At 40.4% G+C, this 19,237-nt stretch overlaps 1 protein-coding gene across 7 annotated transcripts in view; it reads left to right on the forward strand.

The window, feature by feature from the left end:
* APTX (aprataxin) overlaps positions 1–19,237 on the forward strand; it is a 60,475-nt gene that overhangs the window by 12,542 nt on the left and 28,696 nt on the right. For 3 of the 7 annotated variants that reach the window (XR_004277474.1, XR_004277475.1, XM_032307799.1), the window contains exons 7-8: positions 1,426–1,529; positions 2,289–2,471. Coding sequence is in view for 3 of the 7 variants with exons in the window: in XM_032307799.1 (XP_032163690.1) it covers positions 1,426–1,529; positions 2,289–2,443 (259 nt within the window). In the remaining 4 variants the exon portion in view is untranslated. Of the gene's footprint in view, positions 1–1,425; positions 1,530–2,288; positions 2,567–10,340; positions 10,528–10,865; positions 10,890–19,237 lie in introns of those variants that run through there. The other 4 variants (XM_032307800.1, XM_032307801.1, XR_004277472.1 and 1 more) reach the window with 3 other exon arrangements.

The raw sequence follows: 19,237 nt of genomic DNA on the forward strand, positions 1-19,237 counted from the left end.
AGGCATCCTACGGGTTTAACAAGTCCAAAAGAGAACTCTTGGTTTTCTGCCCCAAACCTGCTTTCCTTTCAGCTTCTGCATCTCTGTAAGTGGCACCTCCCCCAAACCACATCCAGTCCATTAGGAAGTCCTGTTGGTTCCATTGCAAACTATATTCCAGACACTACAGCTCTAATCTAAGGCGTGATTATTTCTGTAGTAGTTTCCTAACTTGTCTCTGTATCCCTTGTTACCCTCTTTAGAGTTCTTTCCCTGCAGGGCAGCCCAGAGTGATCTTTTAAAAGTGCAAATCAGGGACAATATAAGCAGAATACACTGTAGACCTCCTGTCAGCCTGTAAGATTCTTATTTTTTTTAAGGATTTATTTATTTATTTCTTTATGTATGTATGTATGTATGTATGTATGTATTTATTTGACAGACAGAGATCACAAGTAGACAGAGAAACAGGCAGAGAGAGAGGGGGAAGCAGTCTTCTTGCCAAGCAGAGAGCCCGATGTGGGGCTCGATCCTAGGACCCTGAGATCATGACCTGAGCAAAAGGCAGAGGCTTAATCCACTGGGCCACTTAGGCGCCCCAGCCTGTAAGATTCTTTATGTTCTGACTCCTACCTAGTCTCTGTTTCTCGGCTGGAACCATTCCGGCCTTACCTCTCACCTTTCTGTTCCTTAGTTGCAGCAAGTTCTTTTTTATCTTAGGGTCTTTGCACTTGGATCCCCAAAATATTCTTTCTCCAGATCTTTGCTTGCCTGACTGCTTACTCAGCTTGAATCACTGCCTGGAGTGACCTTCCCCAAACACTATAGCTAAAGAGGTAACTTCTAACCCCTGAGCACTCTGTGTCCCATTTCCCTGGTTTATGTTTTTCCTTAAAAATGTTAATGATTGGGTGCCTGGGTGGCTCAGTGGGTTAAAGCCCTGCCTTCGGCTTGGGTCATGATCTCAGGGTCCTGGGATCGAGCCCCACATCGGGCTCTCTGCTCAGCGGGGAGCCTGCTTCCCCTGCCCCCCCTGCCCACCTCTCTGCCTACTTGTGATCTCTCTCTCCGTGTGTCAAATAAATAAATAAAATCTTAAAACCACCCCCCCACACACAAAGAAACCAAAAAAACCAATGTTAATGATTTGAATTTTCCCTATATATTTCTTTTCTTTTCAAAAATTGTCTTTTTTTATTAGACTATAATTATAAGGGCAGAGGCCTTTCTCATTTTGTTCACTGCTAAATTCCCAGTGCTAGAATAATGCTTGGCTCTAGTAGGTACTTAGTGAGCATTAAATGTTCTTAAGTGAATGATTGAATGAATTGGATTAAATGGAAACACTAGCAATATTTTGTATACCCATATTTTTATTGTTTTTCATTTTGACTAAGCCATAGCTTTTAATGGATTTAATGATCATCTTCCTTCTCTCTCAACTAGCCATGTACACCTTCATGTGATCAGCCAGGATTTTGATTCTCCTTGCCTTAAAAACAAAAAACATTGGAATTCTTTCAATACAGAATACTTCCTAGAATCACAAGGTAAACAGAGTTCTTTAGTTTTCACATTTGTTTCATTTTCTCAGCTCTTCTTATATTTGATTTAGTTGTTTCCCTAGATAATTACCTGACCTCAAAAGCCCACATACAACTTTGTGTCCCTATAAAGAGAGACCCATTAAAAGAAACTGGATTATTTGAATTGAGTAGTGTTGCCACTTTGCTTTGAGCAGCCTTCTTGAAGGGGCAGGGGTGGACCTAGAAAGCTGTTATGTCAGAGCCAGAAAGGTGTTTTATTGTAACAACAGGGGACTTAAAGGTTGTCCTGAGAATTATCGGAGTTCATGGATGTGAAAGCTCTCAACAATTGTCTTTTCTGCCATCAGCTGGATAGGAGCTTGGGGGCTGCCTCATGTCATGAGTGGTTAATTAACAGGGGAGGGCTGTGTGTATATGGAAGAGGGCATTTTCCAGTGTGTATACTGTGCACCTGCAGTATGCTGGCATTAATGATGGCAGCTACCAAACGCTTACCAGCGATAAAGCACTGTGGTAAGCGCTTGACATAATAACATGGGTTGCTTACAGTGTGTCCCAAAGGAGTGTAATTATTTCAAAAACAGGTTGCTCAGATTTAGAATCTGATCAAACGCATTTTCCCCACAGTGAGTTTAACCTCAAGTTTACTAGCTTTAGGATACCTGGCATGTTTTTATTTGGAGTCATATTTGCTTTTCTGGGGGTTATCTTACATTGGCTTTTCAGAGTAGGTGGGCTTTGAACGTTTTTCTTTGTTTGCAGCTGTGATAGAGATGGTACAGGACACTGGCAGAGTGAGTGTCCGAGATGGGATGCCTGAGCTCTTGAAGCTGCCTCTCCGTTGTCACGAGTGTCAGCAGCTGCTGCCTTCCATTCCTCAGCTGAAAGAGCATCTCAGGAGGCACTGGCCAAAGTGATTCCATGGAGCCTGGACTTTTGCAGCAGGTGTGGCTGATTGTTTAGAACAAATTCCTTGCACCTGTTCTGGATTGCCTGTGAACTTTTATTTCTTGAATTAAAACATGCAGCCTTTTTTTTTTTTTTTAAACAAAGTTTCTGTTCCTGAGTGGCTACAGTATGGGGTGGCGTGAAGTAGTTTAGGAATTAGGAATTTGGGTTTATCATGGATGTGTTCTCTGGTGATGGTGGCTGGGCCAGGCCTGACCCCCAGTCTCCAGGATCCATGTCAAGTATGACTAATGAGGGGCAAAGCCATGTTCAGACTGACCTAATGGAAGATATGGGAGAGGGTGGGCTATATATTTCTGTCCGTGTGTTTAATCCTTTCTCCCCAGAGGCATGTGGTACCTTCATCAGAGCAGCTAAAGAGGTCTCATATTTATCCTGAAAGCTCAAGTTGGTCTTATTCTCTGATATTAATCTATTCTGTAATATTCTTTCCCTTTACTTTCTTCATGGAGAAACTTAGTTGCTTCTGTCTTTTCTATCTTCATCTGTCTTTTCTGCCCTTTTTATCCAAAACCACCAATGCTCCCTTTTCAGGAAGTGTGTCTCACCAGTTCTTATGCACTTTAAGCAAACAGGCTACATGAGGGGGTGGAGAGATGGGGTTTTCTAATATCAGGGGTTACTGGCTGGTGAGGAAATACTTGGCCAAATGTTCATCAGGTTCGGCTGTCAAGCCTTCTTGCTGATCTGCTTGGATCTTTCTTTCTTTTTTTTTTTTTTTAAAGATTTTATTTATTTGACAGAGATCACAAGTAGGCAGAGAGGCAGGCAGAGAGAGAGGGTGGGGGAAGCAGGCTCTCTGCTGAGCAGAGATCCCGACGTGGGGCTCAATCCCAGGACCCTGGGATCATGACCTGAGCCCAAGGCAGAGGCTTTAACCCACTGAGCCACCCAGGCACCCCTGCTTGGATCTTTCATCTGGAAGTTAAGTTTATTTGTTTGGGGGCAGCTCTCTTAGGTAGTTGAAACTGTTGGGAGTTCAGGTAACAGTCCCAGATTTAGTTTGAAGCATGCAGAGGTCACTGTAGACTGAAAAGTTGCACAGAACCCCATAGCTTCATTTTTCACTCAGAGAATATTTAGATGGCACTGTTGGAGCATTTTGATTTTTGGTTAATGTCAGAACTGAAGGTGAAGAGAATTCTAAAATGTTTCTAATTACATTGGTGATGTATTTGAGGATGTGATTCTTTTTGCTCTTGAGTTAAAAAAAAAAATACCCTTAATAATAACATCTCTCTGGAGAAAAACCTCAATCTGTAGAGACCACATTTAACCTCAGTCTTTCACAAACAAGCAAGATGTTACAGTGGTTTCTTGGTGAGCATGGGTATAGTCATAATTAGTAGTAATTAATGATTACACTTGATTACTGTGTAACATTTGCTCAGCTTCTGTGTGTCTGGGCATTATGCTAAACACTTTGTTCAAATTATTTAATTTACTTCTCCCTGTATGTAATTCTGTGGGGTAGGTACCTTCGTGGTGACCCTTTAAAGGATAAAAATTTAATCATCTATATAAAGGTTGCTGGGCTTCAAAGTTGGTCTTAGTTCTGGTGCGTCAAACTCATTTTCCCTATCAGTTGAAGAATATAAGCGTAATACTAACCATTAGGAGCCATAGACCCCCAGGGGCCTTTGCTGACCAAAAGCTCTCCATGGCATTTTAATGATTTCTCTGAGGATTGTCAGTTCCTTTAAAGCTCCTTTTCACATCTGATGCCTAACAGCCCCTAGAAACCTTGAATACTTCCTAAAGGTATACTCCGTGGATGCCTGAGATCAGAATTGCTAGTTTCATTTTATAACCTGAATCACAATCCCTTGGGCCTAGGAACCTGTATTATAAAACAGGCATTCAGTGGGTACCTGAGTGGCTCAGTTGGTTAGGGGTCTGACTCCTGATTTTTCTCTTGGGTCATGATCTCAGGGTCATGATATTGAGCCCCACATTGGGCTCCGTGCTCAGCATGGAACCTGCTTGGGAGTCTTGTTCTCCCTCTCCCTCTACCCCTCCTCCTCCTCAAGTACTTTCTCTCTCTGTCAAAACAAACAAACAAACAAAAAGAACAAAAACATTCAGGATGACTGTTATTCATACTAAAGTTTGAGAACCACAGTATAAATGAATTTCTGGCTTCAAAGCACCTTGCACTTCTGAAACTCCTGGATTTGACTCTGCCCTGTGAAGATACACACATCATTTTCTGGTTGCCTTGCTGGGCTAGTTGTAGGCTTTCCTTCCCTTTGCAGGGTCAGTTTTATTTCAGGATCCAGGGAAACCCTGGGCATTAGATAAGGGAGAATGAGTTATTATTGGGACCAGTGCTTTGTTTCTTTAGGGATTGGGAAGAGGCCCTCGGGCCCCATGCTTTTAGGGCCGCGGCCTAGAGCTGATGACTCTTCCTCTTGAGTGACTCCCATTTCTTCCTCCTGCTCAGAGGGCAGTCTCAAAGGCGTGACCTGGGATCTGTGATGAACTCATCTAACCTTAGGCTCAGAGCATATATATTTTTCTTCTTCTGGGTATGTCTCTGAGACATCCAGGTACAAGTGCTCCTTTCAGGGACCAGACCATAGTTGAGATGGTCACTAAGTCCTTGCAGTTTCAGGGATGTTTTCTGGAGCCTGGAATGGTAGTCAGTCACATATGCTGGATATGGCTGGATATCAGAGATTCAGGGCTGATCTGTGTCAGAATTGGCCTAACTGCCTCTATCTCAGTAACTATAACTTTAAGATTTCCACAGTGCTCTGAAGATTATTCTGTAGATAAGAATAAAAAATATGATGAAGGCTATGAAGTTCACTCCCCAGAATAATGTAGGTATACATATCTTATGTACCCTTGAAGTTGCTTCCATAGATTCCCTAGGGGTCTGTGGACCCCAGCTTAAGAACCTCTGCTCTGGAGAAAAAAGTCATCACTAAGCATCTGGGATTTTAAGAGGTGTCTGGGATCACTATGGAGGACTAGGGGAGAGACCTCATCTCTAGGATGTCCCTGGGATGCTCTCCTTTGATCTCAGTGCTCCTCCGTCAGCGTTTGGCACATGTACATCCTGAGGGCTTCTGACTTCTGGCTCTAGTTCAGCCACCACCTGGAGACAGGACTCTTGGGAAATAGAGAAATTCTCAGCGGGTCTGAGGGGTTCAGGAACTGTGGCTGACAGACTTACCGTGAGCTATCTAAAAGGCAGTGAATCTACACTCCTAAAAGCAGTAATCTGCATTAATAGATCAGCTACATCGTGATTGTATCCCAGGATAGTGGGAGTTGCAATATCTCCTGGGTACAGTAGGTTAACAGTCCAAACTATGCTGGACTCTGTAAGTAATCTCTGACTACAGCAAAGATTTCATTGAGGCCTCAGCCAGTGTGCTTGTGAATTGTAGAACATTTAGCTAAACTTCAGAGAAGGTGCCCAGTGAACTTTTTATTTTATTTTTTATTTTATTTATTTATTTTTTTTAAAGATTTTATTTATTTATTTGACAGAGAGAAATCACAAGTAGATAGAGAAGCAGGCAGAGAGAGAGGGAAGCAGGCTCCCTGCTGAGCAGAGAGCCCGATGCGGGACTCGATCCCAGGACCCTGAGATCATGACCTGAGCCGAAGGCAGCGGCTTAACCCACTGAGCCACCCAGGCGCCCCCCAGTGAACTTTTTAAACATAGGTATTGCAAGAGCATTCAATTTAATTTTCTACCTTATCAACAATGCTATGTAGCTTAGCATATTGATATTAAAATAAAAATGAAAATATTTGATAAGAAACTGCAATCAAGTAGAAACTATATTACAGTGAGATATAATGAAGGGAAATTTGGAAGAATGAGGTGACCACCTCTACATTTTTTGTTCAGCCAGGCTACTCTGACCTTGAGTCATTGAATTTTTGGGACAGGAGATGTGAAGAATGACTTTGAGGGGCCAGGAAAAGGGCATGAAATATTGAGGTATATAGATCCTTTACCACCCCCTCTCTCAAGTGGGCTTTTGTTATATTCTCACTAGAAAAAGTGATCTTTCTTTGCCTTTTATCCCAGATGTATTATTATGTTACAATTGAATGGAGTCTTCTCAAGGTACAGGGCATACTGGGATGAAAAAGCGGAGCAAATGCATATAACTCATACTTGGGACTCCCAAGTTGTATTTTCATCCATTAGGGGTTATCCTCTTCTACCTTAGCCCCATCATAGCCAGGCAAGGCAGCAGTTTTATTACAATAAAATGGTCAAATATTATTCAGTTACTTTAACCCTAGCCAAGAAGCCAGTTTATAATTGAGTTCTTTTGTTACTTAAAGAGTAGGTAGTATGATGACTGAGATGAACTGGAACCTGAAACTGAGCAAGTGAATACTTTATATGAGACCATGAAGAGTAGACCTTAAATAGTTTATAACAGATCTTAAGTCAGAGCTGGAGGAAAGGGCCCTCAAATTGCATTAGACTCTCTGAACTAGAGTAATCTATTCTTTATATCTTTTCATTTATTATTATTATTATTAGCAAATAAACTCTACCATCAAGGAATGGGTTTTGGGTTTTAGAGTATACTAATTAGTGGTCTGATGCATTATTAGCATTGTTTAGGCCATTGTTGAATGACTCATCAAATGAGAGCCACACTCAAGGGCCAGAGTGTTCCCTTGTCAGCAGCTGCTATCTACCCAAACCTCAGGGAAGGGAATGTGAGGCTGTGGAGCAGTGGAAAGGAGATTAGGAGTTTAGACCTCTAAGATTCTGGGCCATTCACTACTCAACTCATTTTCCTTTTCCATTTAAAAAATTTATTTTGAGACCATCTATTTCAACTTCTTCAATTTTTAGAAGGCAGCTGGGACTTGGAGATTTAAGGGGCTCATTTAGCAATTTGAACCAGATCTTGGCCTTTATTGCAGTACTCCTCTCGACTCTTCCCAGATCCTCTTAGACACTGGCGCTTTTGTTTGTTTGTTTGTTTTTCTATTTATTAAGTAAATTCTGCCCCCAACATGGGACTTGAGCTCACAATCCCAAGATAAAGAGTCCCATGCTCTACTGATTGAGCCAGCCAAGTGCCGTAGACAGTGACATCTTGAGAATAAGGGTTAGCTGCTCTCCTAAGTCCCACTTGCTTCTGTCCTGCTTCATAATATTTTTTTCATGTAAATGTAGAGTATGAAAAAAAATCACTATAGGCTTATATTTGAGGCTCAGCTGTGTTCCATGTTAGCTCTGTGGCACTAGGGAAGTCATTTAACCCCTCTGGCCTCAATTTCATCGTCTATCAAATGGAAATAAAATATGTACCTTCCAGGTTGACTGAGGATTAAACAAGCATAAACATGAAAGGGCCAGGCACTGGGGTGGTCCAGCTCTCAATCCTATCTCTGCCAAACTCGAACCCCATCTGATCTGTAAAGCCTTGGTGAATATTCTTTCAAGCAAGCCCTTTTCCCCTTCTAGCTTTGGTTTTATATATTTAAAACCAGAGCCTTGGATTAGATTATATTTAAAGTCCTCTGTGTAAGATTTGAGTCCTCAGCCTTCAGGTGATTAGTTTCCATTGCTCTGCCTTCAAGGTCTTTTTCCCCCATTAAGACTGAAAGTGGCAGATGAGCTTTCTTTTTTAAAATTTTTTTTATTTTTTTATAAACATATAATGTATTTTTATCCCCAGGGGTACAGATCTGTGAATTGCCAGGTTTACACACTTCACAGCATTCACCATAGCACATACCCTCCCCAATGTCCATAACCCCTCCCCCCTTTTCCCAAACCCCCTCCCCCCAGCAACCCTCAGTTTGTTGTGAGATTAAGAGTCACCTTAGGTTTGTCTCCCTCCCAATCCCATCTTGTTTCATTCATTCTTCTCCTACCCCCTTAACCCCCCATGTTGCATCTCCACTTCCTCATATCAGGGAGATCATATGATAGTTGTCTTTCTCCGATTGACTTATTTCGCTAAGCATGATACCCTCTAGTTCATTCCATGTCGTTGCAAATGGCAAGATTTCATTTCTTTTGATGGCTGCATAGTATTCCATTGTGTGTATATATACCACATCTTCTTTATCCATTCAGGCAGATGAGCTTTCTAAAGTGCAAGAAATTCTTTGCACTTATGCATTAACCTGTAAAGTAAGTTTTTAAAGAAGTCTTCATTTCCCCCACTTTATGTTGATTCTGAACCTATGGGAAAGGCAAAGGGCATAACTGAATCTAGGGGTTTAAATGATACCATTAAACTCCCTTTTCATCTCAGTTCTGCTTTCCTTTGTTGCCTCTGTCCAGGGAGCAGCACAAATAGCTTCTGGCTGCAGGCTGAGAGAGCTGGATCCTTCCCATCCATCCCCCCCCTCCACATTTCTGCCAAAGCACAGGAAGCATCCTGACTTCTTTGATTAAGTCACATAATCATCTCTAGAATAATCACTGTGTCTCTTTGGTGGATGGCATACTCTGGCCATCTCAAGTAATAGGACCATCTTGAGGTGAGGGGTGGAGGGCCACACTAGAATTTCATGGAAGGAGGAGGAGCAGTTTGCAAAACACTAGTTGTTTACCACTCGTGGGCTGCACGCGTAATTCCCATAGCTGGGAACTTCTTTGGCCCCACACTGTTGCCGTTGGATCTAAGACTAAAAAGGAGGCAAACGGTCTTGGACTTGTGGCAGCTACAAGTTGAAAAGTTGACACAATCCACTGCCCCCACTGCTGACCTATATTTGCCTTGATTGGAAGAAAAACTGGATCGTATTTTCAAATTTAATGATTAGTTATTGGCCAAGGACCTTTTTTTTTTTTTTTTAAATTTTCAGCATAACAGTATTCATTATTTTTGCACCACACCCAGTGCTCCATGCAATCCATGCCCTCTCTAATACCTACCACCTGGTTCCCCCAACCTCCCACCCCCCGCCCCTTCAAACCCCTCAGACTGTTTTTCAGAGTCCATAGTCTCTCATGGTTCACCTCCCCTTCCAATTTCCCTCAACTCCCTCTCCTTTCTAACTCCCTTGTCCTCCATGCTATTTGTTATGCTCCACAAATAACTGAAACCATATGATACTTGACTCTCTCTGCTTGACTTATTTCACTCAGCATAATCTCTTCCAGTTCTGTCCATGTTGCTACAAAAGTTGGGTATTCATCCTTTCTGATGGAGGCATAATACTCCATAGTGTATATGGACCACATCTTCATTATCCATTCGTCCATTGAAGGGCATCTTGGTTCTTTCCACAGTTTGGCGACCGTGGCCATTGCTGCTATACAGAAATTTCCCCAGAAACTATATAGGATGTCCTCTTAAAATGCTGGTTGGAGTTGCCGTCCTAGGGCACCTGCTTGGTGTGTCACCAGTAGACCATCACCTTTGCTGCCCTTTCCTTGGCTGGATTCTGGAGATAGGAGGCCAGGGCCAAGGCAGAGGAGAGGACTTTGAAGGCTGCCTGAAAAGCCAGTTGAGCAGCTGAATTCTTATCCACTATGGACAGGAATTTCACTATCACAAATATTCTCTGGGTTACTAAATACCTAGAGAATTGTCCAGTGACTAGGGAAAAGAAACTTATTTTTGCTTTCCAGAACCCAGAAAAGAGAAAATGTTCATGACAGAACGGGGATAGGAAATAGGTCAAATACTAAATTATGATCCCTTTGGATGGTCAGGCATTAGGCAAGAGACCCTCTTAGGCATACCTATCTGAATTATCTATTTGAGAAGCTGATAGACCACAGTCCTGATAACGTGAATGAGAAAAAGGCGCACCTTGCAGGCAGGTTTTTAGCCCACATAGATGACAAACCTTACAGGCTTCTGGGAACCCATTTTTTTTTTTTTTCACCAGACCATGAAGTTCTTTAGAACAGATGCTGTTTTTTGGTTCTCCATCAAGTACTCAATGAAATTCATTGTACCTGGATCATAATAGGATCCCAATAAAATTTGGAGTGGATGAGACCTCATGTTTCATTGAAAGCATGAAGAAAACAACCCTCTCTGTTGCAGCTGAATTTAATTGTCAAGTGTGTCTGGTGAGACTGCATCTTTGGCTTTTAGAAACATTTAATAAACCTTGTTGCCATTGTTGATGGACACAGTATCTCATATGGATCAGAATTAGGGGAACATAAACATGTTAATATTTTCTCATATAACGTCCTAGATAATATTTTCCTACATAACATTCCAGATTTTAATCTTTGCTAACAAACCAGGTAATTAGGACTATTGGGGTAATTCCCTATATTTTCAAGGAGAGGCTTATTTTTTTGGTGACTATCTTTGGCCACCAGATGGCAGCACTTGAACACTAAATTCTTAATCTGTTTTCTAAAACAAAATTTAGTTTCACTTAATTCTTTTGTTTCAGAATCAGTGCTTCAAAATAAAATATGTAAGTTTTTTTTTTTTAAATAAGACTGATGTGTGTTTAACTGATGTCCTAATCAAGAGAGACGTTTGAGAGAAAACCAGGGTATAGGTAAGAATACAAAACATACATGGTTATTAAGGGGAGGCTGTTTGGCCCCAAGGTCTATTAGACTCTAAAAGTAGCTAGAGCCAGGTTCAAAGCTGAGTCTGAAATTTATCAAATGAGGGTCTTGAGGAATTTCAAATGCATGGTAGGCCTTGAAAATATGATAGCTCATTTCCTCCCATTTCTTAATTTGACCCCAAGATTAGTAACTCTTGTTCACATCACAAGTATAACTGGGAGCAGCGCTGGGAGCAGACACTTCTGGACATATCCTTGAAAAGTGGTGTTATTTTTACATTGACATAGTTGTTAAGTCTGTGATGGTTTGATATTAGAGGAAACACTGTCAAAGCAAGACAACTGATACACAGATACGGTAAAGGGGTATATGTGCATTTTCCATGGGTCAGCTTCCCTCAAAACCTCCCTGTGATAGAAAACCCAGCTTTACTTCTGTCCTCCAGCTCTTCTGAGACTTTTGTTTTCTAAGCAGGCAGAATAAATCCCCCAGCCTCAAATAGGGCCAGAATATTAGAGTTGGAAAGAATTTTATAAGCCAGGACTTCTGACATTTTGAAGGAGTCACAGATTCAGAGAATTTGGTGAAAGCTATGCACCCTCTCTCCAAACATTTTCAACATATCAATTATCCATGAATTTCCTAGGGCAGAGGTTCTCAACTGGCACGTGTGTGTGTGTATGTGGGTGCGCGCGCGCGCATTCCATAGGCCCTGATTATTCTGAACCATCTGGTAGGGCTTTTTTTTCCAAACCACACACAGAAAGTCACTTTACTACCATGGGGAGGCATCTAATGCCCTTGGTGCTTTGGGCAGATAAGTGTTTAATCTCTTGCCCTGAGAATCTGTTAATTATCTTTAATCGAGTAGCCTCTGGTGTCCCATTGAGGGGTTTGGGACACAGAAATGATTATTATAATACCATGACAAACTTACGTCCTTATTAAACACGAAGAGTGTTTATATCCCCAAATTCATGCTTGGAGAAAATACACTAAAATGTTAATTAATGGTTGGTTTTGGATGGTGAGAGGGTAGGTAATTTAAATTTTGTTATATTGTGCAGATTTCTTTTTTTTTTCTTTTTTTTTTTTTTAAAGATTTTATTTATTTATTTGTCAGAGAGAGAGCGAGCGAGAGCGAGCACAGGCAGACAGAGTGGAAGGCAGAGGCAGAGGGAGAAGCAGGCTCCCTGCCGAGCAAGGAGCCCGATGTGGGACTCGATCCCAGGACGCTGGGATCATGACCTGAGCCGAAGGCAGCTGCTTAACCAACTGAGCCACCCAGGCGTCCCAATTGTGCAGATTTCTAATTAGCTTCAGTGAGTATATGTTTGGGAATGTGAAAAAAAAAAAACCCAGATTTTATTTTTTAAAGTAATAGATCACAAGGGAATGCAATCAACATTAGTTACTTCTATTAATAGCTGATAAAAAGTGGCTAATAATTTTAATAAGTCGGATCAGTTCTCCAGCCCTTTAGAGGCAGAAGGACATCCTGCAAGGCCAAATTCCAAACTGTAACAGGTTCACTTGGGCCTGAGGATGACACAAATGAAGGTAATTCAAGTTTTGGATCTGATTTCCCTGTTACTAGATCTAGAAAATTAGATTTTCTGTTTGCTCCCAACCTTAATCTCTGTCTCTTTCACGGAGATGTCAGCTACATTTTGTTCAAAATTGTTCTAGAACTTCCTAACTGTATTTTCAAATGTGTTTTAGCAGCCACTGAGGTCCCATAATTTTTCTTGAGTGTTATGTTGATGTGGCATGTTCTATTAAGTTCCAATATTGAGCCATCCTTGAGTTCTTAGAATGAACCTCTTAGATCCTGAGGGCTACTTTTTTTTTTTTTTTTTAAAGATTTTATCTATTTATTAGAAAGTGAGATGGAGAGCATAATCGGTGGGAGGAGGGAGAAGCAGGCTCCAGGGCCTGTCGTGAGACTCCATCCCGGGACTCTGGGATCATGGCCTGAGCCACCCAGGCACCCCTGAGGGCTACTCTTTGAATGTTGCTTGGACTCCAGGAAACATTTTTGATGGATGGGTTTTGGGGTTAGTTATGTAGATTGATTCATGTGTGAAAGCTTTGTGGCCTGGAACCCAGACTTCTGATATGAAGTATCAGGAGAATGGTTAGGAGCTGGGTTCAGTTTCCAGGATATCCTTTGTGGTAGAACATTCAAGTAGTGGGAAAGGTGATCTGGCTTCTCCATGTTAACCCTGCATGGTAAAGAGGGAGGGAGGAGAAATATGAAAAAAAGATACGCGAGGTAAACTTTTGGGGAAGACTTTGAGGCATTTGGGAACTAGGAGCTTTAGAGTGGTCTGGAAAACTGTCGATGAGAGGAGGGGAGTTTGAAGAAGGGTTTTTCTCCCTGGATAGGAACTTGATCTCTTTAATGGTTTCTGGTAAATGTGAGCAAGGGTTATATACTTCACTTTTTTTTTTTTTTAAGTTTTGATTTCTGTTCTTCATTCTGTTTCTCATGTTTTACTTTATGTATTTCTTTTACTGATTACATTTGCTAGATGTTTCCTTATATTTATTATTGTTATTTTTCAAAAAAGTGATTCTTGAATTTGTTACTTTTATGATTCTCTTTATAATTTGTTTTTGCCTTATTTATTTTCTCTTTATATTTTCTAAATTTTTTGAGTCAAATACTGAGCTCGTATACATGATTATTAAAACATCTCTTTTCTTCTTATTAATTGAATTTTTTAAATAGCAAAGATATGAAAGATGTTGAATTGAATGCCAGGTTGGACCTGAGACTTACGGAGATGGCCTTGGCTGTTGATAACAAGGAAATATTTAATCTAGTTTCAACACCTGAACCATCAGGTTTCCTTGTGTCTCTAAGAGAAAGCATGTGTTCAAGAGGGTAAAGTGGAAATGGCATGGTATTCCTAGGATAAGGTTTTGTACCTTGTATGTTTCACAAACATTTTTCCTTCCTGTTTTCTTACAAATGAGTAATTGTGTTAGGGTGTTCTCATCTCTTTTCTTCTTACCTGTACCACAGCTATGAAACAATATGTCCTGGGCAAGGATCTGCCATCAGTTTTTTATTTTATTTTATTTATTTATTTAAAAAAATTTTAAAAGCTTTTTTATCTTTAAGTACTCTGCACACCCAGCATGGGGCTCAGACTCATGATGCTAAGATCAAGAGTCACATCCTGTTATCAACTGATCCAGCCGGGTGCTCCCATTAGTCTTTTATATTTGGTATAATTTTATTTATTTATTTTTTAAAGTGGTCTCCATGCCTAGTATGGGACCCAGTGTGCTTGAACTCATGACCCTGAGATCAAGACCTGAGCTGAGACCAAGAGTCAGATGTTTAACCAACTGAGCCACCCAGGCTTCCCTATTTTATATGATTTTAAACTTCAACATTATCTTTTCAAGATAGGAATTCACATTTCAACTTTATTTGTACAACAAAAAATTTTGTCCCCAGTTAAAGGATTTTTAGTTTTAATGGAGTACAGCTTATTTTTTTCATGGATTATGCCTTTGGTGTTGTAAAGTCATCACCAAGCCAGGGTCACTAGATTTTATCTCATGTTGTCTTCTAGGAGTTTTATAGTTTTGTGTTTTCCATATAGGTCTGTGATCTGCTTTGAATTAATTTTTTTGTGATAGGTGTAAAGTCTGTGTATAGATTCATTCATTCATCCATTCATTCATTTATTTTTAAAATATTTTATTTATTTATTTGGCAGAGAGAGACAGTGAGAGAGGGAACACAAGCAGGGGGAGTGGGAGAGGGAGAAGCAGGCCTCCCGCTGAGCAGGGAGCCTGGTGTGGGGGCTCGGGAGCTTGATCCCAGGACCCCAGGACTACAACTCGAGCCAAAGGCAGCTGCTTAATGACTGAGCCACCAAGGTGCCCCTCATTTACTTATTTATTTTTTGAATATGATTATCTAGTTAAAGGATTTTTAAACATTACCTGATGGGGTAATTTTTTTTATATGACGTTTTTCTTTCTTCCTTTCCTCCCAATGTCTCCTTCCCTGTAATGAGAATCTGTGATTAAAGCAAAGAATTTAAAGGGAAAAGCATACAACTGCTAGCTGAAGGCCATGCAATTTAGACTACTTCCTGTCCAACTATTTGGTTTTTTTTTCCCCCTGACACCTGTGGGGACTGAGAGGGGTGGGATGCATTCCCTGGGCTCTATGTGCCAACTTTCCAACTCCAGTGTAACCATCAGTAGAGTTCCCTTACCTCCTGTCTGTGCCTGCTTGTCAGTTCACAGGCACCACGGAATGGGAGGAATGGCCAGAAAACCATGCATTTGTCTTGGTATCATAATCCCAAACTCTCGTCAAGATTTGGGGGAAAATGAACAAGGGCAGCTACCACCGATGGTTAAGTGTGAAAAGTCAGTTCTTTGTAGAAGGTGTGATTGAATTGTCACAATTTGGAAAGAACTTGTCACTGGGCTATCTGCCCAGAGGCACTCTCCAAAACACCACAAAATCCTCCAGGAATCTTTTCATCTTTTGAAACTCCAGTTTGCATTTCCAGGAGCCTGGCTGACCTGCTGAGCACAGTGTTCTCTAATGGAAGAGTTTGTTTTTCAGTTACTGGTGGTGGCAGGAACACCGGAGTGGCATCTACTTTTTGAGAAAGAGATGGGAACTCATTCATGAGAAGGAGGTGGGCACAGAGAGCCTCAGGCTGCCCAGGCATGTGGGTAAGCAGTGAGGACACGGAGGTCTTTGGGGAGTTCCCATGCTAGGTTTGCTATGAGAAATAGAAACTGGTTCCTTCAAGAAGAGATTTTTTTTCCCCTACTTCTGCTGGATCCTAAGTAATATGGTCCACTGGGCATAGAGGCACTAACTAAACGGTACCGAGGCTCCATTTTTGCCAGCCACCAGCCTTGGCAATAAGAACATCGGGTAGGTGGCTTTAGTTTCACTTTGCTGAGGAATCTACAATTTAGCATGGTTCTGACACAGATTAAGTTGGGGTGAGGGATTGGATAATCTGAAGACAGAGCTCTTCCCTCATGTCCAGGTGCCCTTCCTGTATCCACATATAACATCTCCCTTAAACTGGTTCTTGAGCCTTGAATTTCAGTCAAGGTATGTTAGCAGGCAAGTTGAGAATGACCAAGCCTGGTTGAGGAGAAGGCAGTAACTCAGATGCCTATGGCATGTTATGTTATTCTTGCCTTAGTCCCCTTCGTAAAAGAGCTGAGATACCGTCTACCTTGCAGGGTTACATGAAGTAATGCGGGTAGAGTGCTTGGTAGATGGTCACTAAATAACTATGATGATTATGGCTAAGAGTTGTTTTTGAAGGAAACTTGTTGGTGGAATTGGTTCAGTCTCTTCATAGAGATTCTTGTTTGCTTGCTGACAAAAGGAACTATGTACAACAGTGAACAGTCTTAAAATACTTATTTTAGTAGATGCCAAATATATATATACCCTAGGACCAAATAAGGCATCCTTGACAAAACAAGTTATTTTTAATGCAGAAGAATTTCAAGAAAAATAACTTAGTCCCTCTTCTAAAGATAAGAGCTTACAGCAATAGTTTCCACATTAATTAATAAGCTATTAAGTTTTTTTTTTAAAGACTTTATTTATTGTCAGAGAGAGACACAGCGAGAGAGGGAACACAAGCAGGGGGATTGGGAGAGGGAGAAGCAGGCTTCTTGCTGAGCAGGGAACCCAACACAGGGCTCGATCCCGGAACCCTAGGATGGTGACCTGAGCTGAAAGCAGCCACTTAATGACTGAGCCATCCAGGTACCCCTAAACTATTAAGTGTTTTTTTTTTAATTTCTTTTCAGCTTAACAGTATTCATTGCCTAAACTATTAAGTTTTTAAATGGGACAGTAATCTGAAGATTTTAGGTGAATTCACTTCACTGGTGTTTGGAGCTATAGTCAACTTCAAGATTAAACTCGCTGCCATTTGGCCTGGTGCAGATGAAATTTGTTGTGCCTGTATGAAAAGTGAACATTTTGTATGATTATACACACTTGTCATTCATTATAGTATCCACCCTCTGGATTCTTTCTTATGGGAAGGTTTTCTTTTTGTTTTATCCTCACAAAACCTGTGAGGTTTTAAACCAATGTGACTAATAGCATAGATGGTCAGCTGGGCTTCTCCTTCTGTGGCTCATTGCTTTCTAGATGGGACTACATAAAATAATTTTATTTTGCACATTATCTTCTCCTTACTTAAGATCTGAAGAGGAGTTGTCCAAAAGAAAAGTGAGGGACCTTTAAAGATGAACAATGCAGGCAGGCTCTTCTCTCACAGTCGCGTTTGTTGGCTAGCCTAATAGGACTTTGTATTACAGTTAAAAGTGTTTCTGAACTGTTTTTTACTTTATCATCACTGTATTCATATGGCTTCTGTTTCTTGAGAGAAACCTAATTTTTGTCCTTTTAACAGAAATAGAATTAACCTAATTGCACAGTCGTTTTCAACCATACAAAAGCCAGCATTAAAAATGAGCCAGTGGGAATAATTATGAGTCACAGAAGAGGTAAATGATCTGATACATAGTTCTTGTGCTTGAGGGATTTAATTTGACGTTAACAGAAAAAGGATTTTTCTGAAGAAAAAAAATCTTATCATTTAATCCACAATGTATTTAGCTACAGACATTCTACTAATATAGATAGATTCATTTAATGTTTTTCTGATTCATGTGGTGCGTAATAAAGGGGTTACTTTAGCTCTTGCATCTCAATTCATTGTTTTATGATTCTTTAATCTTAATTTTCATTGACTAGTGAGATAAAATAATTCTAGTAAGAGATTTTAGTATGTGCATATGAAAATTGGACATCTCCAGTAGTTAAAAAAATAAGTAAGGACATATAGGAATTGAACAATGTAACAAGTTAACTTTGTGCATGTGTGTGCATACACCTGAGTGTGCATATACACTTTTGAATACAGGAGAAAGACCGTACTTCCTTTGAATAGAGAAGAAACACTTTATTCCCCATATGTTCATGGGACATTTAAAATAGTTGATTCCATATTTTACCACAAAGAAAATTTGACATGTCTTTTTATTGTTTTACCTTTTGCAGTAATCATATATTACTTTCATATGCAAATAGCAAAATAAATAAAAAATTTAAAAATGTGTTTGCTCTATTTCTGATGTCTAGAGTAATGTTTGAGACATATTAGGGACTCAAAAGATGTTGGCTACATAAATGAACCAATGGATTTTAACATTTGTTGAATACCTACTATGTGCCAGGCAGAGAACAGCAGGTAGTGCCTTCCAGCTGTGTGGTTTAAAGCCATTTGAGTTAAATGGAGTTTGTTATGTCACAGATCAAACCATGTGCCCTCACACATAAGTAACAGACAACAAGTCTGCAGTCATTCCTTTAGCCCATGACCCAGTTATACTTGGTCTCCAGCTGCACTGTAAGGACTTCTGGTGAATTGATTTATTTAATATTTTTAATGTATAGGTATACATTTCCCACACTTCATATGATAAAGAGTGGGGGAGGAGTGATAAGGACATATGGAGTAGGGAAAGCTTTCTGACGTTGAACATGCTGATTGCACTAGGTAAATCTGACATTCCTTTTCAGCTTTACCAGGAAAAATTCTGCTATCCCTAAGCACACTGGCTCTTTGGTTTGTTTTCCTTAACATTTTTTTAGAAAGATTTTATTTATTTATTTGAGAGAGAGATTGGTCACAGGTAGGCAGAGAGGCAGGCAGAGAGAGAGGGGGAAGCAGGCTCCCAACTAAGCAGAGAGCTTGATGCGGGCCTCGATCCCAGGACCCTGAGATCATGACCTGAGCTGAAGGCAGAGGCTTAACCCACTGAGCCACCCAGGCGCCCCTTAACCATTATTTTTTACTTGTTATCTGGAAATAGGTTCTTTTTCATTTAAAATATATTTCATTTAAAAATATTTCTTTCCTCTTCAAAATGTTGGCTTAGTTGATGGGATTGAGTTTTTGCTGTAATAGCTGACTTGTTAATTGCTGGAATACTAATCACTATTGTGTGTACTCATTTTCTTAGACATTTACAATCAAGGGAAAGGAAGAGCTTATAACTGGATTAGGCTTTTCACTTCTTTCTTGTTAGGCATTTGCATAAAATTTGGAAATGTTTGTTGCCCATAGGCAATATCAGCATCGGTATTATAGGTATTACATTTTTCCACCCAAATGATGTGCATCTTTTTTTTTTTAAAGATTTTATTTATTTA

The sequence above is a fragment of the Mustela erminea genome, chromosome 12 (assembly GCF_009829155.1).
Source record: "Mustela erminea isolate mMusErm1 chromosome 12, mMusErm1.Pri, whole genome shotgun sequence".
NCBI lineage: Eukaryota > Metazoa > Chordata > Mammalia > Carnivora > Mustelidae > Mustela > Mustela erminea.